At 41.2% G+C, this 25,165-nt stretch overlaps 1 protein-coding gene across 1 annotated transcript in view; it reads right to left on the bottom strand.

The window, feature by feature from the left end:
* LOC141082292 (uncharacterized) overlaps positions 1-25,165 on the bottom strand; it is a 987,535-nt gene that overhangs the window by 139,520 nt on the left and 822,850 nt on the right. The window contains exon 5 of the mRNA XM_073566242.1: positions 25,010-25,107. Coding sequence (XP_073422343.1) covers positions 25,010-25,107 — 98 coding nt within the window. The remainder of the gene's footprint in view (positions 1-25,009; positions 25,108-25,165) is intronic.

The following is a 25,165-nucleotide window of genomic DNA, read 5'->3' as shown; positions in this document are numbered from 1 at the left end:
AATTCCGTAATATTGTGTAACAAAAATGGAGGAGATCTTGGCGAGAAAGATAGTTATATAACGACATGTCAACTATATGATGAGTTATGAGATATCACTAAATTGGATGACAGGGATATGGAGGGGTTTTGGCATTTCCCTTGCATTAATTTAACAATTCGTGGAACCGTATCCTGTTAGTGTGTTTTGGCCAGGAAATAGATTTGGCCTCAACATATTTAGACATTTATTATAAGAGAAATTTGGAACTGACCACTGACAGAATTATCCTATCACATAAACAGATGATAACAATTAAAATGGTGTCATGGGTTACAAGTTGTTTTTCAGTTATTTTTCTAGAGTTTAGAGAACTAGGATTAACCATTTCTTTGACAACTCCCCTCTTTTTATTATCTGTCTACCTACCTCTATCTGCCCTTGCCTTTATCCGAGGCCTGCAAGATAACCCTACTTCACAAAATACACGGCTTGTCCTATGTATATCATGGGATACCAGTCCTGCTGTGCATCCATTCAGATTATACCTGAGAATCAGACCTCCTTTCCCTACTTCTCTTTTACTTATTGCCCTATCTCAGAGGAGTACAGATTTTATTGAGGGGAGTTTATGTCTGTTTTGTGTGTAACGTGTTAATAAGATATAGTAAATTCATAATTACTGTAATACATGGTAACATATATTTTGATATATTAGTATATATATATATATTAGTATATATATATTTTTATTCATTTGTAAGTGTTAATCATTTAAAGTCCATAATGCATGTAATCTTCATCGTTGTAGTTCTTTGTAGAGCCTTTGTCTTTGCTCAGACCAGTGGTTTTCCACAATGCAGACAATCAGCCAGGTCTACTGCAGTTTGCTTGTTGCAGAATGTACATTCACGCTGAACGGTGGTTATGAAGGTCGTCAGCACTTGAGTTTGCTTGATCTCTGAATCGATATCAATTTTATTACTACGTTTACCTGGAAAACATTTACAATTAGAGCCAAGAATTTTCTTTATGAGTAAAACAAACAATCTTATCATTACTGCAATAACCAATATCACAAAAACTGCTTGAATTAGAAAATGAATTATTCCTGATATCCATCCGCCTATTCCTTTAAACAAATTCAAAGGATTTAACCATGCGAGCCATTCAGGGAGGGGCAGGTCCTCCAGGGAATTAACCTTCCGTATTCCTTCCTTTATCAGCCTAGCTTGTTCTATGTCATGAGTGACCCTCATCAGTCCGGATGGATCTATATAGTGGCAGCAGGCGGGTCCCACTACCTGACAGAATCCCCCTTGAGATGCTGTGAGATAGTCGAGCACCATAGAGTGTTGGTTGGTTATGACAATGAGCTGTCTCATATAAGCAGATCCTACATTGATGGCATCAAATAAATACTCAGTCACATTATCAAAAATATCACCCAATTCCTCTATCATCTGAGCATTCCTTAGAGTTCCGAACATAACTCCCAGAGGACCAGTGAGGACCATCCCAGTCTTAAGATACCATGGAGTGTGCATTAAATGCTTGGGTGGCTAGGAGAAGGTGCACTACGCTTTGCTATCATGTGACCAGGGACATTTTTATAAGGGAAGTCATTCTCATTCCATACCCAGGTGGCCGGCTCTAACCTAGCCAGTGTACATGCTCCTTCAGCTCCTTTAGGAATCCATCTATACACATTACTTCCACAGACTATATAAACCCCCTTTGGTAATTCAAACTGAAATTCATTAAGGAAAACTATTGCTATTGAAACCAACCGGGTAGTGTCAGTGTAAAAACACCAAGAGCCAATTAAATCTGTAGTGACTGCCCTATAATATCGTAACGGCTGACATTCTGGGTCTGTATTAAGGCTTATGGACATCACAGCTGCACCATCTCCATACTGACCTTCTCCGGTTTCCTCATCTACATGAACCGCCTCTCTTGCTGTACATTGTGCTGTATTACCATAAAGAAAAAAATGATTCCTGGTCCAAATAGTATCATGTAGGAATCATTCTAAACACACTTGGTCACTACAAATTTGCTTATCTCCCAAAGAAAAAGGGGTTTTTACCACGAAACTAAGTTTTAGCTCCGGTTCGGGCACCTTTCCTATATAATTTTTATCAGTAGCCTTGTTTCCCCAGTTTCCATCATATTCCTTACATTCAAACCCATTGATTGGTCGCTTATTTACAGGTTCCTGTTTTCTGGTAAGATTTATTTGGAACCACGGCTGCTTTGTCCAACCGGTAATAGGCAAGGCAGCAGAAGTTTGACTCTGCTACTCAGCCAGGGTAAGGGCCCACATTTCCCAACACTTTCCTCTGAACAGCTCCGCCTCTGTCAGTGGAGTTACAAAATATGGCATAGTCTTTGCAGCAATGGGGGCATGTGAACAAATCCAACAGTTGGATAAATTTCGGACTTGGGCAATATAGCTATGGTACTGGACAAATTTATTAGCCCACAGTTTTGATACCTCATTATCCCATAATTCAAAGACATCATTATCGTTTTTACATTGTATAGATAATATCACAGTGAGAAGCAAGAATGGATAGTACTTCCCAAATTCCATCCTTTTTAGTTTCTGTGAAACTTTTTGCAGTGAGACGTGTGAATCCAGGTGGACTTTCCTTCCAGTTTAACAGATGTAGGCGTGGTCAGCTGGACTTGGTAGGGTCCTTCAAAGCGAGGATCCAGACTTTTCCTCAGGTGCTTTCACGTCACCACCCAATCTCCAGGCTTTAGGTCATGCGAGCCTGATAAGGAGGATGGATCTGGAAGGGAACTGAAAACACGCGTATGAATTTGCTGCAATACCTGTTGTAATGCGCCCACATAGGCCGTCATATTTGAATGAGAGGCCTGCATCTGCTGGGGAAAGTACAATCCTGTCTTGGGAGGGCTCCCAAACAATACCTCATATGGACTCAAGCTTGTCTTTCTGTTGGGAGTTACCCTAACAGTGTACAATGCAATGGGAAGACACTCAGTCCATGGTTTACCAGTTTCTGCCATTGCTTTCTGAATTTTCAATTTCAGTGTACCATTTAACCCTTCCACCCTACCACTGCTCTGAGGATGATAGGGAGTGTGAAATGATTGCTCCATCCCTAAGGCTCGGGTGATTCCTTGGCACACCTGTGAAGTGAAATGACTACCTCGGTCACTTTCAATTACCTCTGGTACTCCAAATCTGCAAACAACTTCTGAAGTTAGCTTTTTAACCATGGTGCGTGCATTTGCATGAGCACAGGGCCATGTGTCTGGCCAATTTGAGAAAAGATCCACACATACCAGCACATATTCATAGTTGCCTACCCTAGGAAGCTGAATGAAATCAATCTGCAGTCGCTGAAAAGGGTACAATGGCCTGGGGGTGCACTTTGGTGGCACCTTCACTGTTTTTCCCACATTATGGCATGCACAGATTACACATCCCTGTACGAATTTTGTAGCAGCATAATGTAACCCTGGTGCGACCCAACTTGCTTTTACCTGGCTTACCATTCCATCCTTGGATTGGTGTGTCAGTCTGTGGGAGAGGGAGCACACCATAGGGAACAATGCCCTGGGCAAACAGTACCTACCATCCGCTCTCCACAATCCATCTTCTTCCTTCACACCTGCGTGCCTTTGCCATTCCTCCTTTTCTGGTGCAGAGGCCTGTTCTTGCAGGCTCTGGAGTAATTGAAGATCCACCTCCCCCGACACCTGTACAGTGTATGTTCCTGCGGGAAGAGGGAACAAAGCAACAGCCTTGGCTGCAATATCAGCTCGGTTGTTACCTTCGGCTTCCTTAGTGCGCTCCTTAGTGTGAGCTTGCACTTTCACTATAGCAACTTTTTTTGGCAGCTCCAATGCTCTAAGGAGCTGGGCCACCAAATCTGCATTTTTAATGGGCTTACCAGAGGAACCAACAAGCTTTCTGCTCTTCCATATGGGACCATAATCATGGCAGATGCCAAATGCATAGCGGCTATCTGTGAAGATATTTGCTGTCAAATGTTCAGCGATTACACACGCCTCAGCGAGCGCTTTCATTTCAGCCTCCTGTGCAGACATTTCGGCTGGCAGTGCTTCACTCTTCACCAACTCATGCTGATCTACAATGGCATACCCTGTGTGAGGTACACCATTTTGGTAAAACCGTGATCCGTCTACATACAACTCTAAGTCTGCATTAGAAATTGGTGTCTCTTGCACATTGGCAAGTGGTTGTGTCTCTGCCTCCATGAGCTCAAAGCAATCATGCTGAGCTTCAATTATTTCTGAATCGTCAGTGTCTGGTAACACAGTAGCGGGGTTCAGAACTGTACACCTTTTTATAGTCACATTTGGGGGTGTAAGCAGAGCCACTTCGTACTTTGTTAACCTGTTCATGGACAAATGTTTTGTCGTTGCCTGGAGCAGCAGCTCCTGCACAGAGTGTGGCACCAGAATTTCCAAGGGATTGTCCAGCACCAAGTCTGCAACTTTTTCCTTCAGTATTGCACAAGCAGCGACTGCTCTGATGCATGTTGGTGCTCCTTGTGCCACTGTGTCAAGTTTGGCTGAATAGTATCCTAGGGGCGATGCTTCCCTCCATGTTGTTGTGTAAGCACCCCCTTAGCATGTCCCCCAGATTCATGAGAGTACAAACGGAAAGGCAGGTTATAGTTTGCAATTCCAAGGGCTGGTGCAGAGAAAATGGCCTCCTTTAGGTCTCTGAACCCCTCTTTGGCTTCCGGGGTCAGCTGGTATAGCTGCCCCCTTATTGCATGCAGATAGCACATCAAAGAGAGGTTGCATCATTTGTGATGCAGCAGGAACCCACTCTCTGCAGTAACCAATCAATCCCAAGAATGTTCTCAGTCTAGTATCCGAAGTGGGCTCAATGGCTTGGCTTATGGCCTGCTTCCTTTGTGGTGTTATGTGTTTTAATTGAGGTGAGATGCAATGTCCCAAGAAAATGACCTTTTCCTTTGCTACCTGTAATTTGTCCTTTGACACCTTTCATCCTTCATGATATAAAAATATCAGTAATGAAGCAGTTTCCTTTAGACAGACTTGTCTATCTGGGGTACAAAGAAGTAAATCATCTACGTACTATAACAGCTGCACATCTTCCCTTTCAGGGTGCCAAGAAAGAAGGATTCCAGCCATTGCCTCAGAGAACACAGAGGGGGAAGTAGCTCCCCCTTGAGGCAACCGTGTCCAACAGTACTGCTTGCCAGCATGTGTAAAAGCAAACAGCAGTTGGCTCTCTTCATCAATTGGCACCGAGAAGAAGGCATTGCTGGGATCAATAACAGGTATATTTACCATGACAGGCACTGGTTTCTGCTGTTTTTTACTTTGCGATTATTAATTTGGGCTTCTATCCCCCGGAATACGGGAAGAGAATTTTCCAAGGTAGCAAATACACATTCAGGTCTTACTTTCATCTCTTCAGCTCTCAGGTCTTCCCTTAATCCTGTTAGGAACATGTTTTTTAGAAACCTAGCTTCCCTAGGATTTTTCAGGTCATAGTCATGGTCTGTGAACACTGCTGCACACCTGGCATGGAACTTGTCAATAGGTTCTTCTGATTCCTGAAATACTTCAGGTAACCCTGAAGTCAACTCTTCTGTTAGCTTCTTGGCTACTACGTGTAACCTTGCTATGAATTGTCGCCCTGATTCTCTAGTTTTCTTATCCTCTGGAACTTCGTGAATCAAGTTAGTATCTGCAGGGACTGCCCTTATGTTCTCAAGCAAAGGCACTCCAACAGATATTCGACACAATATTTCCAGATCATTCCAAGCTGCGTCATAATTATCAGCGACCCCTTCCACTGCTCTCTGGAATCCTAAGGGATTCTTATAGGGATCAGTGAAGCTGTTTGCCATGGCTAACTGTTCAGATCTGCTCCATGGCTTATACCAAGTAGTGGTATCTATTTTCGCCTCATCATCTCCGTCATCTGTTGGTCTGCTTGTAGTCTGAATTATCACAGGGAAGCTGCTGACTGTAGTATTTCTCTCAGCCCTACTGCAAAAATCACATTCTGCCTTTCCCTTCTCCTGCGGTTTATTACACCTATTACAAATCCAAGTAAGGGATCTCATAGCTCTATTTGAATAACCCTGAGTATCCTTACTGTGGGTGATTGTCCTCACATCTCCACTCATTATTTTTCCTAATTAGCTTTAACTTTGCTACCTGGGGGCTACTTTGGGAGGGGCTGGGTGATATTTGTAAATTAAAATCATCCCCACTTCTCCCTGAGACCTCCAGCTCCCCCTGTCCAGAACTTTTTATTGGAGTGGTAAAACTATCTGGGGACCCATTTGGAAGCGCAGGATATTGACTGGTAACCGAATATGTAGGAGGAGAAGACTCAAAAGTAAGGGGGCTCGACCGCATCTGCATTTGAGATGCAGAAGAAATCATTCTCTCCCCCACATACTGAATGAATGGGGTTCCTGGTGTCTGGTAAATCACCGGTATCTGACCAGAACGGAGTCCTGACATGTGAAGGTCTGGTGGGGACAAAAATGATGGTGAAGAAACAAGGCACAGTACTAGCCGTTGGAGTGGAAACTGCTGCCTCAGTGGACATGGATTCTATGCCTTTTTCACTAACGATTCTGTCCCTTGTAGGACTGCAACTACTGGTAACATTTGAGTCACTAAGAGAGATTTCCCTACTCTCACTCAAAGGGGCGGAGGGAGCTGCGGACACAGGCTGTCGCTGTAAGGGAGGGGCTGCTGCTCGTCCCTGCGCTATTTGATTTCTCCTTCTCCTGTTCTGGGTGAACTCCCTCTCATCACCATCATTATCAGTATTAAAATATGGATCATGCTGCTCAGCTGTTCTCATCCGTGCGGCCACCTGCTCCTCATAACCATGTTTCTCAATCCATTTATCATGTTCTCTGCTAAATTGCTTCCATCTCTCAACATCCAAACACCTATTCTTTGGCATTCCTTCTCGCTCTAAAATTTTTGTAGCATTTCTCACCACTTTTTGCCCAAGCGTACCAGATCCCTCATTTTATATCTTGGATCCATGTTTCATCCTGGCCTGGTAAATTTAATACCCATAGCAAAAAGCTATCTGAATCAGAAGATGTTAAGGTTAGCTACTCCTATCTTCAGCTCTGACTATCTGTATCGGAAGCTGTCAAGGTTAGCTACTCCTATCTTCAGCTCTGACTATCTGTATCAGAAGCTGTCAAGGTTAGCTACTCCTATCTTCAGCTCTGGCTATCTGTATCAGAAGCTATCAAGGTTACCTACTCCTATCTTCAGCTCTGACTATCTGTATCGGAAGCTGTCAAGGTTAGCTACTCCTATCTTCAGCTCTGGCTATCTGTATCAGAAGCTGTCAAGGTTAGCTACTCCTATCTTCAGCTCTGACTATCTGTATCGGAAGCTGTCAAGGTTCGCTACTCCTATCTTCAGCTCTGACTATCTGTATCAGAAGCTGTCAAGGTTAGCTACTCCTATCTTCAGCTCTGGCTATCTGTATCAGAAGCTGTCAAGGTTAGCTACTCCTATCTTCAGCTCTGACTATCTGTATCGGAAGCTGTCAAGGTTAGCTACTCCTATCTTCAGCTCTGACTATCTGTATCAGAAGCTGTCAAGGTTACCTACTCCTATCTTCAGCTCTGACTATCTGTATCGGAAGCTGTCAAGGTTAGCTACTCCTATCTTCAGCTCTGACTATCTGTATCAGAAGCTGTCAAGGTTAGCTACTCCTATCTTCAGCTCTGGCTATCTGTATCAGAAGCTGTCAAGGTTAGCTACTTCTATCTTCAGCTCTGGCTATCTGTATCAGAAGCTGTCAAGGTTACCTACTCCTATCTTCAGCTCTGACTATCTGTATCGGAAGCTGTCAAGGTTAGCTACTCCTATCTTCAGCTCTGGCTATCTGTATCAGAAGCTGTCAAGGTTAGCTACTCCTATCTTCAGCTCCAATATCTATACTAGCAGGATCCCACTGGACGATTATGATGCCCAGCAATCTCTGCTTCCAAGGTAACAAGCTGAACTTGTACTTTCTGTTCTGTCCTGATTCTACTACACACCTTGTAGAACAGGTAACTATGTCGCTACAAACAATATTATTCCAAAATCAAGCCCTACATATTCCTCATACATCAGAATCAGAACCTGAATTCTCGCTAGACTCTGAGCATGCCAAATCTATTCCTGAATCTGTTTCAGAGAAATCAAAATAATATTCATGTGAAACTATATCTTGCCAACTTGGCATGTACCATCTAGTCTCTAAGATGTATGACCAACTTTTCAATAGTGCATGTGGGTGTGGCACTACATGACAAGAAAATACTCTATACAGCTTATTTGCTCTTCTGTACTGATGGGGAACAACTGGCGTCAAATGTATTCTTTCCAAAAACCAATCAGACCTTAATATTTTCACTCTTTTTTCAACTATAATTATCCAAAACAACAGAAGCCTAATAGACAGAATGCTTCATGAAAAGACCATCCAATATTTTTTTCAACTATAGTAACCGAACACAAACAATTTTCACATGGCATGTAATACGTACACTTCACAGACTAGTATTCATCTCAAACTGTCTCAAAGCCACCGGGCAGTAACTGGCTCCTGCACTTCCAAATCTTTGCAATACCTCCGCTATCTCACAATTGACCGGGGTATCTCGAGGCACTCTAAAATGAATATTTATAGTCAATATATACACTCTCACAGATCCAAGCCACGTTATGGCTGCCCACCAGCCGACTCCTCCAGTGATCTTTTCCTCAGACTTCCAATAACGTGGGGTCGCCTCTGTCTGCAAACTCTTTATAACTATGCTTTGAACACACTGAGCAAAGGACATTTATCAAATTTCCCTTGATAATCCTTTAATTTTATTTTTGCAGATTCACACCAAAAAATCAACCAATTCTTATCCTTTTACTACTTACTTATCCTTTTACTACTTAGCAACTGGCAAAGCAACAGAAACACATAATAACATAATCCACCAACCAAGGAAAATCCAAAATAGCAATCAAAGTGAGAAGGGTGGAACATGTATAACACAACATAACTTTTTATTTTCAATTCTGCATACTGCATACAACATACAACTCACACTCTCACACTCCTTTTTAAGATTTAAGATTATCTAGAAAAGGAAAATTTTTAGCAGCACTTTTAGTCTGTTGCCCAGTCTTTGCTTTGCAACAACAATTAAGCACACAATATTAGAATGTTAAGCTGGTTAGTATTTTTAGACAGATAAACAAGTGCAAATATGCAACAACAAACAAAAACACAAAACAAAATAGTTTAAAGCAAAGAGACAAATATAAAATAAATTTAAATTTTGCTACCCGAGGGGATTCCCATTCAAAGATCCAGACAGACTGACCTACCTACCTTGTCTGAGGGAGACAAGAAAGGATGCGCGCAAAAATGCTCACTTACCCGGGTCCTCCTTTCTGCTCTCCCTCCGACAAAGCAAGGCAATCTTTTTCAGTCCAAATCGATAGTTAAAGGGGAATGCAATCCCGCTGTGGGCCTCCAAGTTGTCAGCATCGGGATTTTTTCTCTCGTCACCAACCTCGGGTAAAGCTCACTTAGAGCTTCTCTTACCTAGGATCCTAGGAGTGGAGAAATAAAAAGAGAGACACAGGTTGCTTGTCTTTCAAGTTAATCTCATCCTTTATTAAGATGGGTGCATCTTTTATAGGATCACAGAGGAGGAAATGAACAAATATGGATACTTCCGTAACGTTGTGTTATAATTAACAAAATGGTGGATAGCTTACACAATAATTGGCAAGAACGATAGTTATATAACAGAAATGTCAGAGTATATTATGTGTTATAAGATATATTTAATTGAGGGTGTGGGGAGTACGTGGGATTATGGCATTTCCCTTATGTCAATTTAACAATTTGTGGAACCGTATCCGTTAGTACTTTTTGGCCAGATAAAGAGTTGGCCTTGACATTCTGGGAATGAGAGGGAAATTTGGAACTGACCACTGGCAGAATTATCTAACCACGTAGACAGATGATAACAATTAAATAGTGTCATGGGTTATAAGTTGTTTTTCAGTTATTTTCTGAATTTTAGAGAACTAAGATTAACCATTTCTTTAACACCTTTCCTATAGGGGGTTTGGTGGAATTCGTTCTCTGCACTCTTTATTACATAAAACAGTTTTCTCTGATCTCAATGTGTCTTATTTGTTTCTTATTTCCCCATAATACAACGGTCACAAGATCGCCGATCTGCACTTTACTCTCCGATGGTGACGATCCTCTAGACATCCGGACAGTCAGGAGCATTGGACCCCATCTGTGTCTCCCCACTATTCTAACAATGGACGCTCTCTCCGCGATCATTTCCTCCTCTATACGGTTATTACGGGGAATAACGCTGTGATGACTTCTCTTCTGGGAGAGACACAGGTCACAGGTGACTAATATTGCAGTGTGAATAGAAACTTATATTTTCCGGTATTTTTCTGACCTTACATTGTGGGTTATGAGGTGTTTGGGGCTTGTTTTTTGTTCCGCCCTTTTCCCTTTGTTTTTATCTTTCCAGTTGGTAATTGGGATTCTAATATAAGCCCATATATCCCGGGAAGTGTCAGGTGCTGGGATCTCATTATATTATTAATAACAATTTCCTTCCCGATTATTCCCGTCATTTATTGCTCATTACATTCTCTCTATATAATAACAGATTCCTCTTTGTTACACGTCCTAATACTGATCATTTATATCTCTATATTGTAGAGGAAACATTTCTAGGAGTGTATACACTTCACCACAAACACTTCCCATAGATTTTATTATCATCACTGTTATTAAGCTGCTTTTCTCTTTATATCTTTACCATATCACTGTTTATTCTCTTTTCTTACCCGTTGCACAGTTGCACTTTCACTGGTCACTTGGTGGGGTCACATTTGGCTCTTTTCACATGCATTGTTCTGTTTCCAGACCCCCTCACTATCACTTTACCTGATTGATCGCTACCAGATGGCTTTATGCAGCATTATTCATCTTGGTCTTACCAACAGGCTTTCATCCTGATCCTCCTGCTTCACTGGGGAAGATGTGACCAGGGAACAGCCCCAATTCCTTTAGGAACACTCCCACTTTACCCCAGAGTTACTCCCCTTGCCTGGATTAGTGCAGGACCTTGGTGTGTTGGAAACACTTTTCCGTACCCTCTGAGGAAGCTGACGTGGCGAAACGCAGGTAAGAGGGAATAGTGGTGACTCTGCCATCTTTCTCTGTACACTCCCGGCATGTCATCTGTAGGATCTGTAATCGCCATCTCTTGTTAGGATGGTTCCTCCTTTACACTATATGGGCTGTGCTGTATTCCTGGGATATCCCATATAGCACTGGCTGCACTTTATATCTCCTATCTGTACTCCAGGGATGTAATGCGCTGTCAGCTCTTTATTCTCTCACTATTTATACCCTTTGCTCTGTGTCCTCTCATTATATAAGCTATTCATCTATACAAAAAAACTCCAGATTTTCAAAGCCAGCTTACCCGTACACCCCGGTGTGTGAGATCCAATATCAATCCAGGAGAAAGTCTGCACGGAGACCAGAGCAGGAGCCAGCCACGAAAGATTCAAATGAAGAAATGTAACTTTAAACTCCAGCGGACAAAATCCAGGATGCAAAATTTTGTTTAAAAAGTTTTTTCTTGCATTAGCAAAGATTTTTATTATTAAAGTCCATCATAAAATAAATCCACACTTCTGGACAGTAGATAAATAGATTAGGGGAAGGGGGGTTAGCCTCTCAGACTACGCGTTTCAGCGAATTAACGCCTTCTACATGGTCTGTCCAACTGAAAATTAAGCTACCAATATATAAGGAAGAGGGGGGAAGGGATGAAAAAAAAAGGGGAATTAAAATCAAGAGTAAGTCCTCCCATACTTTAACCCTATGATGACAAAACCCCAATCAATAGTGATACATGGAAAGAGCATATGAAAAATCAGTTAACAAGTATACAAATATATATATATGGGAAAAAAAATTGTTCCAGTATTCTACGTCATAATAATGTCACTAAATAAATATCTTGACACAAAAATACAACAAACAAAAGATATATATATATATATATGCATAAATATACATTCACCAGATGGATAGATCATCAATTTTAATTATAAATTTATTATTTCTTATTCGATTCCCTTTAATCCTTCTTTCTGAAAAAAAAAAAAAAAAAAAACCCAAACGGAAACACATTCAATAACAAGTAATAAGGTCCTGTCTCTTATTCATGCCATCTGGTGTACGACTACCTAAAGTAAAAATCCAAAAACTCTCCCTAATTAATAATTTGCGTTTATAATTACCGCCACGTGGAGGTGGAAAAACCTTCTCAATGCCCATAAAGGAAAATCTGTGTTTCTTCCATGGACTGTCACAAAATGTCTAGATGCAGCAGAAATAGTAAGTGCCGTAGTGCTCTCAATATCGCTCAGATGCTTACGAATACGCCTAAGGGTCCTGAAGTACAACCAATATATTGGATCAAACGGTGCATTCTACTGAATATATGATATAGTCAGAACTACAATTAATAAAGTTGTTCATTACATAGGTTTCTTTATAAGCAAATGAAGAAAAAAGTTTCGATTTTTTCGCAAAATGACAGCACTTGCACTTTCTTGCACCACATGGAAAAAACCCTTTCATATCCAACCACGTTGTTGGAGTGGTGGATTTTTCAGAAAAATAACTCGGGGAAAGGATATCCCTTAAAGAAGGTGCTTTTTTGGCAATAAATTCAATTTTGTTATTTCTCAAGATTTCCCTTAATTTTGGGTCCCGATTAAGAATGGGTAAATATTTCAGAAGAATTTTCTTGATATTATAAAAATCTGTACTATATTGTGTTGAAAAAATTATTGTAGATTTTCTAGTATCAGAATATTTTTTCTTTTCGCCAAAAAATCTATAAGTGCACAGGATCTATTCCCCTCATACACTGATATCCAGTGATAGATCTACAATCCGGTTACATATATCTATGTATGGATTTATCTTACACTCAATAAATACGGAGCACTTATCTCATCTCCCCCTTGATAGTGACGCTCTCTTAGGATACATGTTACTCTATGATGGCACTTTTGCACATAGCCACTAGATGGCGCTACAACATTTGACATTTGCCTGAATTTTTATATCTACACATGGTTTACACAAATTATATTTTCTTGTGGTAACTCTATACTATTTACCATTAGAAGCTGTGTATTTCTGTAATTATTTGTACGTATACATGATTGATTACCACTTCTGTCTCTGTAAAGACAATCCCCTTTAACCCCTTTCTGACATCGGGCGTAAATGTACTTCCCCCCTTTGATCTGGGCTCCGGCGGTGAGCTCACATCCTTTCCGGCACATGTCAGCTGTATTGAACAGCTGCCATTTGCCCCTATCAGCCTCTGACAGCGGCATTTAATGTGCACTTCCAGCAAGCGCGCCGGAAATCCACCCAACAGTGACCCCGTCACATGATCATGGGTCACCGACGGGTTGGCATGACAACCAGTGATCTCCAGCAGACCTCTATGCTTGTCACTGCCGGAATGCTATGAGCGCCGCCCGCTAGCCAAAACCACATGAACTAAGGATCATCTCGCCGAACTCCCGCTCTCCTGATCGCTCTGCTGATGACACAAAGCTAGGAGGGATAGCTAATACTAGAGAAGAGAGAGAGAGGATTCAAAAAGATATAAATAAACTGGAGCAGTGGGCAGCAACTAACAGAATGTTTTTTAACAGGGAAAAATGCAAAGTACTACATCTGGGCAATAAAAATGAAAAAAGCATATACAGAATGGGAGGAATAGGGCTAAGTGACAGCACATGTGAAAAAGACTTGGGTATACTAATAGATCACAGACTGAATATGAGTCAACAGTGTGATGCAGCAGCAAAAAAGGCAAGCGCAATTCTAGGATGTATTAACAGAAGCATACAGTCTAGATCACGTGAAGTCATTATTGCCCTCTACTCCTCTTTGGTCAGACCTCATCTGGAATATTGTGTCCAGTTTTGGGCACCATATTTTAAAAAAGACATCAACAAACTGGAGCAAGTACAGAAAAGAGCGACCAGAATGGTGACCGGTCTGCAAACCCTGTCTTATGAGGAAAGGTTGCAGGATTTGGGAATGTGTAGTTTGCAAAAGAGAAGACTGAGAGGAGACTTAATAGCTGTCTACAAATATCTAAAGGGCTGTCACATTGTAGAAGGATCATCGTTATTCTCATTTGCACAAGGAAAGACTAGAAGCAATGGGATGAAACTGAATGGGAGGAGACACAGATTAGATATTAGAAAAAACTTTTTGACAGTTAGAGTGATCAATGAGTGGAACAGGCTGCCAAAAGAAGTTGTGAGTTCTCCTTCAATGGAAGTCTTCAAACAGAGGCTGGACAGACATCTGACTGGGATGATTTAGCGAATCCTGCTTTGAGCAGGGGGTTGGACCAGATGGCCCAGGAGGTCCCTTCCAACTCTATGATTCTATGATTCTATGATTCCTTTTAACATGGGCAAAACACTACTCAGACAACACAGGGTGAGGGTAAAACAGTGTGGGCGATGCTTTATTGTACCACAAAACAGGCAGATAACACATAGAACAGTCCCAGCACAGGACCCAAGATGGGGCACATTACAGAGTCTCACCCTTCCACTGACCCGCCGGGATAATAGCTTCTGTGATTTCAGATCTTCCAGGGTCACTACCCCAGCTGTGTCACACACACAGAGAGGAGGTAACGACAAGCATAAGAAGATGATAGTCCATACAAGGACAGTTGATCCGAGGATCACAGCCTGGCTTCATCTTCCAGGGTCGACTACTCCACCTGTGGCACGCACACAGAGAGGAGGTAACAATAAATGTAAGAAGATGACAGTCCATTGAGTCCATACAAGGTACAAGGCCAGTTGATCCAAAGATCACAATCTGGCTTCTCCGAACATATCCATGGTTCAGCGATGGTCAATGGAGCAGATGTGTATTCTTCCGACCAAGGCTGAAAACCCCTAGGTTGTTTCCTATAGAATGATAGATCCGTGTCCCTTGTGATGATGTTGTGGCTGCTGTCCTGTCTCTTGTCCTTTTGGGATGTATGGATGTCTTGGCAGAATCTCTCTGGCTGTTTCTCTCTCAGTCTCTTTATACAGAGGCATGTAACCCATTTTTACACTTAACAAGTGTCCCTCATTCAGTATTTACATAAAGGGTAAGAATGGAGGTGAGATTATTATAGCATTACTTGATTATTTAAACTATTTGCATAGTTTTTCCCTCTCTGCTTTAGAAGTCAACAAACTGGCTCCATAACACAATGCATAATTAGCATATCAGCAAACATCACCAGTGATCAAGGATAAGCGCACAATAAAAGTCAATATTACTGACTTACACAAACAAAAGTCAGTTTTCTTGACCAACCAGAAATCAACACTTAAATTTAAAGCCAATATACAGATAACATTCTATTATTCTTCATTTGCTAAAAATAGCTGTCTGGTTAATTAAGATACAATGCTGTATGTCTTCACAATGCTAAAAGTAAAAAAAATGTTTTAAAAAATATAAAAAAATATAAAAGTTCAAGTCACCCCCTTTCAAAATAAAACAGTAAAAAATCAGACAAACACATATTTGTTATAGCCATATTCAGAATATATCAATATAAAAAGAATTAACCCAATCACTAAATGGCGTAACGAGAAAGAATGTCAAAACGCCAGAATTACTTTTTTTGGTCGCCGCAACATTGCATTAAAATGCAATAAAGGATGACCAAAAGATCATATCTGCACCAAAATGGTCTCCATTAAAATCGTCAGCTCGGCACACAAAAAATAGTCTTTCACCCGATCCGAGATCATGAAAAATGGAGACGTGACGGGTATCGGAAAATGGTGCAATTCTTTTATACTTTACCTAATAAAGAGGAGTTATTTTTACTGATGCAGCGGGTATGGAAAGTATTCAGACCCCTTTAAATTTTTCACTCTTTATTTCATTGCAACCGTTTGGTAAATTCAAATTCATACTATCTATTCCTGACACTGGAGTGGCTTATAAGCTTCCGAAGTATATAGTTTGAGGTCTGGGATCTGCCAATATGGGGCTAGTTTTCTGTTTCGGATAACATGATATATGATTTTAGTTTTTTTTTTTCTCATTTAGTCTCTCTTGAATATAGGTCAATATTAAATAGTCTCTTAATGAGTCACCTTTGGTGAGGACGATGAAACCCGTAGAAATGAGAGTGAGTGTGTAAACGTCACCTCACCCTATATACTGAGATGTGGGGTATATGTTTTTTCTATTAGTCACTTTCCGACTAACCTTCAGGGGGTGAATTATGGGTATAGTTTTACATTTGCAATAAGGTTTAGTTTTATCCTTTCGTCAGCAAACATGAGGAATGACAAGAGACAACCCATTTAAGAAGATTCAATTTTGGTTAAAACTATTCTAACATTATAACATTATGAACATAAAAAAGGCTTCTCCCCTGTGTGGATTCTCTGGTGCTTAACACATTCTGATTTAGTGGTAAAACATTTCCCACATTCTGAACAGGAAAAAGGCTTCTCCCCTGTGTGAGTTCTCTGGTGCCTAACACAATATGATTTATTCATAAAACATTTCCCACATTCTGAACATGAAAAAGGCTTCTCCCCTGTGTGAGTTCCCTTGTGGGTAAGAAAATGTGAATTCTGTCTAAAACACTTCCCACATTCTAAACATGAGAAAGGCTTCTCTCCTGTGTGGATTCTCTGGTGTTTAACAAAATCTGATTTAGTGTTAAAACATTTCCCACATTCTGAACAGGAAAAAGGCTTCTCCCCTGTGTGGATTCTCTGGTGATTAACACAATCAGATTTAGTGTTAAAACATTTCCCACATTGTAAACAGGAAAAAGGCTTCTCCCCTGTGTGTGCTCTCTGGTGTCTATCAAGAACCGATTTCAGATTAAAACATTTCCCACATTCTGAACACGAAAAAGGCTTCTCTCCTGTGTGGATTATCTGGTGCTTAACACAATCAGATTTATTATTAAAACATTTCCCACATTCTGAACAGGAAAAAGGCTTCTCCCCTGTGTGAGTTCTCTGGTGGATAACAAAATTTGATTTCTGTGCAAAATTTTTCCCACATTCTGAACAGGAAAAAGGCTTCTCCCCTGTGTGAGTTCTCTGGTGGATAACAAAATTTGATTTTGATGCAAAATATTTCCCACATTCTGAACATGAAAAAGGCTTCTCCCCTGTGTGTGTTCTCTGGTGTGTAACAAAATGAGATTTCTTGTTAAAACATTTCCCACATTCTGAACATGAAAATGACTTCTTTGCTTTAGGAGCAGTTTGTTTTTTAATGCCTCTTTTGTGACTTTGATTTTCCTTAGTAGTCAGTAATGAATCAGAAGATGGGACCTGTTTCATAGGATCAGATGACAGATCTTTGCTGTGAATAGATAATATATCTGGAATAACAGTAATCACTTCAGTTGTGTCTTGTAGGATCTCAAGATCATCAGATTTGAAAGTTGAAGATGTCAGCTGTCCCTCTGATCTCCTGGTACAGACATCTGCTAAGATAAAAAAAAACTTTTTAAAATAAAATATCCTTGAGTTTTTTATATTTTTGAACGTTTCTACTTATACCGTCCATAAAAATGGCAAGCTATGTAAAAAACTTTAATTATTTCCCAAGACAATGACAGTTCACAGTCTAATAGAAAACCTTGTTGGATGAACCAGTAGTGTGCGGTGTTCAACTGTTTGTTCATTCTGCCTCCCAAATATCGAATATAAAGAAACCAATCAATGTTATGTAGGTGAAAATAATACCAATTCTCATCTCACAAAAAACAAGTCCCCACTCAGGTCCATCATCTGTCAATGGAAAAACAGAGGTTCCCGCACTATTAGTGACTCAAAGGCTGCTGAAAAGCAACAAGGTTTCCATAAACCAATCCAGCAAAATCCGCTCTCACTTCGGAGTCTTGCAGTGTGCGCAAACTACATTTAGGATCCCTGTATTTAGCAATATTATAGTGAGAAGAATCCACTTAATTTGCGGTGTGTGTCTCCTGGAGCACAATCTGGGCACTATGTGCTTGGTAATAAAATGGCAAATGTGTAATTTTCACTCCAACATCCGCTGCGTGTTAATTTCCTGAAAGTGGCTGTGGAGTCAAAATATTCACTCCTCCTAAGGATTATAACCCTCAGTGAATTAATTTATAAAATGGAATCACTTTATGGGGATTTCTACTATTCTGGTTTTCTGTCATTTAGTTATATTAGGGCTTCTGCATATGGTGTGTCCAATCTCATCTGGGATCTGTTCCTGCGGTCCAGCTGGAGTAATCTGCTCCCTACTTCAGCCAATTGGAAAGCACCACACCCTACTAAAGCGCAAAGCACATGGCCGGAATCTGCCAGATACAGCGCTGTTCTCCTCTGGTTCAGTCCTCTGTGCTCAGCTTGCGGCTTGTGTATTTGTTTCCTGCTGTGACCGTGGCCCGTCTACTGACTACTCTTGTGTCTTCTGATTCTGTGTTCTGTCCTTCTGGTTCTGACCCAGATACCTGACTATTCCTCTTGCCATCTAACACCACAGAATAGCAGGTAACACCATGGTCCAAGATTAGGGGTCCCTGTGTAAGTCCAGATCCATATATGGGTGTTAAAGGGCGATGAGCAAGGCAATCCTTGGGATATAGAAAGCAGAGAAGATAGTGCCAAGCATGTTCATGGTGGACATCTTTTGAGCTGCCAGGTGACCATGAACAGTGCACCTAATACATTGTGTCTGCAAACTATTCCAGCTAGATCTGCATTCAAATAGCTAAATGGCGCTCCTTCCCTTCTGAACACCGCCAGAGAGTAGTGTATGTAGGGTATAGTGCGAAGCTGGAAAACAATTTGTAAGATCCATTTGTTTTCTATTATCCTTTGTGAAGAATTCCAAACTTACCACCACATAAAGTGACACACGTCAGATATTAATAATGGGGCCTGATTAGGAACTACTGAAATGGTCAAACTCCACAGTCTCCATCAGTAATAAATGAGTAACTAGTGGTGAAACCTCTCTGGTGTAATTAGAGTATGAAGCCGCATAAACCATATGAAGCGCATCAATCCCTCTAATCTTCAATAAGGTCGCATCGCTATTATGACATGATCTATAATGTTGGGGAATGGTTTTCAGATCCCCAATATCGGACACTGTCTTGGCCGCGCCAATGTCCCGCACATGCTCGCGCACTCGAATCCTGAGTTCTCTTGTTGTCAGACCCACATATATTTTGGGACAAGGGCACGTGGCATAGTAAATCACGTTTGAAGTTCCACAGGAAATTCTCTGTCTAATCTGGAGTTCCCTTGTCCCATCTGATGAGAAGAGAACTAGAGGGATGGATGCGCTTCATATGGGCATTAGGGGTGGTGACAACAAACATTTTTTTATCACAGATGGAACTCAGGTGGTTCGTTCAACTGGACACCATGACCCCTAATGGACTCAATGAAGTTTTGAGCTTGGCCCCATTCCTATAGTCTTTGGGGATTTAAGAATTATGCATCAATTGGTCCCGGATATTATTTTCTTTTTTGTTAATGGATTCCCAATGGGATGATTTGCATTATTCTCTTTATAGTATATTCCATATGGATATCTGGGTATATTTATAGGCATATAATATATAGGTAATGAGAATTCCTCCTGTCCCTTTTCCTCCACAGGTCTATATCACACTCCCTCCTTTTTTCTGGCAGTGTGTTGTTTTTATATTGTTTTTAATTTTTACTCTTTATTTTCACTAATCTTTTCTTGTATGTCAATAATTTATATTTAGTGACCTTGAGGACACCATATATCTCCTTGGACCTTCACCCTGTACCATATCTATGTGAACCGCATCCAGCAGTCTCTACAGTTGTGGGAATCATGACCATATATTGTATTCTATGTATTTTATGTACTTAGTATGTGAGATTTTTTCACTGTTTATGTCATATACGATGTACATTTATATATATGTGATGACTTTTTTTACGGTCATGACCCGATTAGGATTATTGTCTGCATGGACCTTAGGGTTCTTCCCATGTATGGGATATAATTATGAGCATATTATATCAAACATGTGAATCGGATCTAGTGGCCTTTATAGTTGTATGTGTCATGACTAGTGTTGAGCATTCCGATACCGCAAGTATCGGGTATCGGCCGATACTTGCTGTATCGGAATTCCGATACCGACTTCCGATATTTTTTCAATATCGGAATTCGGCATCGGAATCGGAAGTTCAGTTGATTGACGGCCTGACGTCATCATGATGCGCGGTGTGTGCGCATCATGATGCGCCGTCATTTCGGGCCTTCCGGGGGTCTCTGCCGGCCTGCCGGGGGGCTGTGTGGACTGCCCGGGGTCTGTACCGGCCTGCCGGGGGGCTGTGCCGGCCTGCCGGTGGTCTGTGCACCCTGTGGGGGTCTGTACCGGCCTGCCGGGGGGCTGTGCCGGCCTGCCGGGGGGCTGTGCTGATGTCCGGGGGTCTGTGCAAGCATCGTCCGATGGGACTACAAGTCCCATCGGGCGATGCCTGCTACCATGACAGTGATTGACACATTAGCCAATGATGGGACAGTAGTAGTTCCATCATCCGGCTAATGTGTTAAATGTTAAAAAAAAAAAAAAAAAATACTACATACATACTACATGCTACATACATACTACATATATACTACATACATACTACATACATGCTACATACATACTACATGCATGCTACATACATACTACATATATACTACATACATACTACATACATACTGCATGCTACATACATACTACATACATACCACATACATACTACATGCATGCTACATATATACTACATGCTACATACATACCACATACATACTACATACATGCTACATATATACTACATGCTACATACATACCACATACATACTACATACATGCTACATACATACTACATACATACTACATGCATGCTACATACATACTACATACATACTACATACATACTACATGCATGCTACATACATACTACATATATACTACATGCATGCTACATACATACTACATGCTACATACATACTACATGCTACATACATACTACATATATACTACATACATACTACATATATACTACATACATACTACATACATACCACATATATACTACATACATACTACATGCATGCTACATACATACTACATGCTACATACATACCACATACATACTACATACATGCTACATATATACTACATGCATGCTACATACATACTACATATATACTACATGCATGCTACATACATACTACATATATACTACATGCATGCTACATACATACTACATGCTACATACATACTACATACATACTACATATATACTACATACATGCTACATACATACTACATGCATGCTACATACATACTACATGCTACATACATACCACATACATGCTACATATATACTACATGCATGCTACATACATACTACATATATACTACATGCATGCTACATACATACTGCATGCTACATGCATGCTACATACATACTACATACATACTACATGCTACATACATACCACATATATACTACATACATACAATACATTCATACAATACATACATAGACATACAGTACATATAACATAGAGTAACATACTTACCAATACTTGTCACATTGTTCCCCGAAGCCATTGTCTTTCCGGAATAAATATTAACATAACAAACCACAAAAATACTCACCCACGATCCGAAGCAGTCCACGAGTGTGTCCCACGACGATCTTGGGTAGAGAACTGCAGCATCAGATGATGCTGCCGTTCTCTACGGGCTGCAGGAATCCAATGACGGAAGGTAGGTATCCTTCCGCACTGTATTCCTCCGCCACTTAAAAAAAAAAAAGTCCCTAGTCTCACTTTATGCCATTGCTGTGTGGGAAATTCCCACACAGCAATGGCATAAAGTGAGACTAGGGACTTTTTTTTTTTTTAAGTGGCGGAGGAATACAGTGCGGAAGGATACCTACCTTCCGTCATTGGATTCCTGCAGCCCGTAGAGAACGGCAGCAACAGCTGATGCTGCAGTTCTCTACCCAAGATCGTCGTGGGACACACTCGTGGACTGCTTCGGATCGTGGGTGAGTATTTTTGTGGTTTGTTATGTTAATATTTATTCCGTAGACGACAATGGCTTCGGGGAACAATGTGACAAGTATTGGTAAGTATGTTACTCTATGTTATATGTACTGTATGTCTATGTATGTATTGTATGAATGTATTGTATGTATGTAGTATATATGTGGTATGTATGTAGCATGTAGTATGTATGTAGTATGTATGTAGCATGCATGTAGCATGCAGTATGTATGTAACATGCATGTAGTATATATGTAGTATGTATGTAGCATGCATGTAGTATATATGTAGCATGTATGTGGTATGTATGTAGCATGTAGTATGTATGTAGCATGCATGTAGTATGTATGTAGCATGTATGTAGTATATATGTAGTATGTATGTAGTATGTATGTAGCATGTAGTATGTATGTAGCATGCATGTAGTATATATGTAGTATGTATGTAGCATGCATGTAGTATATATGTAGTATGTATGTAGCATGTATGTAGTATATATGTAGTATGTATGTAGTATGTATGTAGCATGTAGTATGTATGTAGCATGCATGTAGTATATATGTAGTATGTATGTAGCATGCATGTAGTATATATGTAGTATGTATGTAGCATGCATGTAGTATGTATGTAGCATGTATGTAGTATGTATGTAGTATATATGTAGTATGTATGTAGCATGTAGTATGTATGTAGTATTTTTTTTTTTTTTTTTAACATTTAACACATTAGCCGGATGATGGGACTACTACTGTCCCATCATTGGCTAATGTGTCAATCACTGTCATGGTAGCAGGCATCGCCCGATGGGACTTGTAGTCCCATCGGACGATGCCTGCACAGACCCCCGGAGCCTGCACAGACCACCGGCAGGCCGGCACAGCCCCCCGGCAGGCCGGCACAGCCCCCCGGAGCCTGCACAGTCCCCCGGCAGGCCGGCACAGCCCCCCGGCAGGCCGGCACAGCCCCCCGGAGCCTGCACAGCCCCCCGGCAGGCCGGCACAGACCACCGGAGCCTGCACAGACCCCCTGGCAGGCCGGCACAGCCCCCCGAAAGGCCCGTACAGACCCCAGAGAGGCTGTACAAGGGCAGGAAAGGGTTTTTCTTATTCCGATACCGGAAGTCCCATAGACTTGAATGGGACTTCCGGTATCGGAATCGGCGATACCGATACTTTTTTTAAAGATCGGCCGATACCATCCGATACGATACTTTGAAGTATCGGATGGTATCGCTCAACTCTAGTCATGACCATATATCCGTTTTATGCATTTGATGTATTTAATATATGAGACTCTTTATCGCCTGGGCTATATGTGATGCATATCCATGTATGTATGTGATGATTCTTTTGTATGGCCATGACCCCTTTAAAAATCATTCATCTTCCCGGTATGGATTTTTGGGATTTCCATTTACCCTATATATGGGATACAATTATGGGCAGCAGTGCGCATATCTCTGCGGTGGTAATTGTGCTGCTGACAGATGGGCGTCTTTATGTTGTACACGGGCGCCTTGGTCTTTTGACCTGTGTCCTGTGTTCAGCATGACGCCTGTTCTGTGCAGCGGTGCTTTCCGACCTCAGAGCGCATGCGCCGATGAGGCCGCGATGATTGGTTGATCTCGGTCACGTGACTGCGGTCACAGGGTATATGAAGGTCCTGTGGAGATATGGTTACTATCTCCTTGATAAAGCGGCCTTTCTGCGCCACGAAACGTGCGTCAGGGGTCACTGCCAGACGCTTCCCCTCTTCCTCCTGCATCCTCTGGTAAGATTTTGATCTGACATTTATTTCTGTCTTTCACTGGTGGTCGCCCTTGTTTATGTCCAGATTCATTGCACCCTAAGGACATTATATGTCTCTCCTCCTTACTTTTTGAGCTTTGCTCAGGGGATTTACTTGAAGTAATCTGGGCCATATGGCCATTGATTTTTGTAGGGCGGTATTATATTTTGGGCTTCCACTTGGGCATGATGTCTAAAATACATATATGAGGACATTATTTCCATCTTGGATGGACGGGGGGATGGTCGGGTATGTGTTCATCTGCTTTATATTGGCACCTCATCATGATTTTGTGCACTTCTTTGTACGATAGTTAATAAAAATTATTAATATTTTTGCAGTCGTCGTTTTGCTCCCTTTTTTCTCCGGTGTTTCCATGTTTATAGGAGCTGATGTGGCTTGTGCCTAGGGTGAACAAACTGTTTTGGTATCATCCATAGGCATTTTAGCATTTTACATGGGATTCTTGTTATTAATCCCAGGAGGTAGGTGGATCCTCCAGGTTGTAAGTTCTATAGAAAAGGGCTTGCAATGCCCAAAGTCATTTGAACAGTTTTGGGTGGAGGAGAATGTTGTGGTCTAGAGGGAAAATGGTGATCATGGTAATGCGGCCGGACTACACCTCTGATAAAGCAGCCACAGCCGGTGACTGAGAGGAATCTGTGACTTCTCTGCATTCAGTGGTTACTTCTTACCTGGGTAGTCATATGTGGGAATCTCCTCTTTACACCGCTCATCATCTCTCATATATGTCTCTGTAGTATTAATATGGATCAGATGTTCACCCTGAAACAAATATTGTAAAAGTCAACGATAGATGGAGAAGTTCCATCTATGATCAGCTCTAATAATGCCATCTCCACTGTTCTCATTACACAAGTATAAAACATATAATACTGGTGAATAAAAGAAGACTGAGCACAAGACCTTCACAGCCGTCTACTCATCATAGGGGAGATCTCCTGACACCTTCTCTCCATCTACCTGATGATCCTGAGGAGCACTGGGATCTTCTTGGTTACAGTCCTGTGGAAGAAGAGGACGGGGACATCTCTCTGGTGTTGTCCTCTTACTGGATAGATCTTGAGGAAACACATACAGGGACTGAATTCATTCTCTACATACAGATAATTATAGGCC

The sequence above is a fragment of the Dendrobates tinctorius genome, unplaced genomic scaffold, assembly GCF_039654945.1.
Source record: "Dendrobates tinctorius isolate UK_male_01 unplaced genomic scaffold, ASM3965494v1 ptg000017l, whole genome shotgun sequence".
NCBI classification, from domain to species: domain Eukaryota; kingdom Metazoa; phylum Chordata; class Amphibia; order Anura; family Dendrobatidae; genus Dendrobates; species Dendrobates tinctorius.
This window is presented reverse-complemented; position numbering and strand designations above follow the sequence as displayed.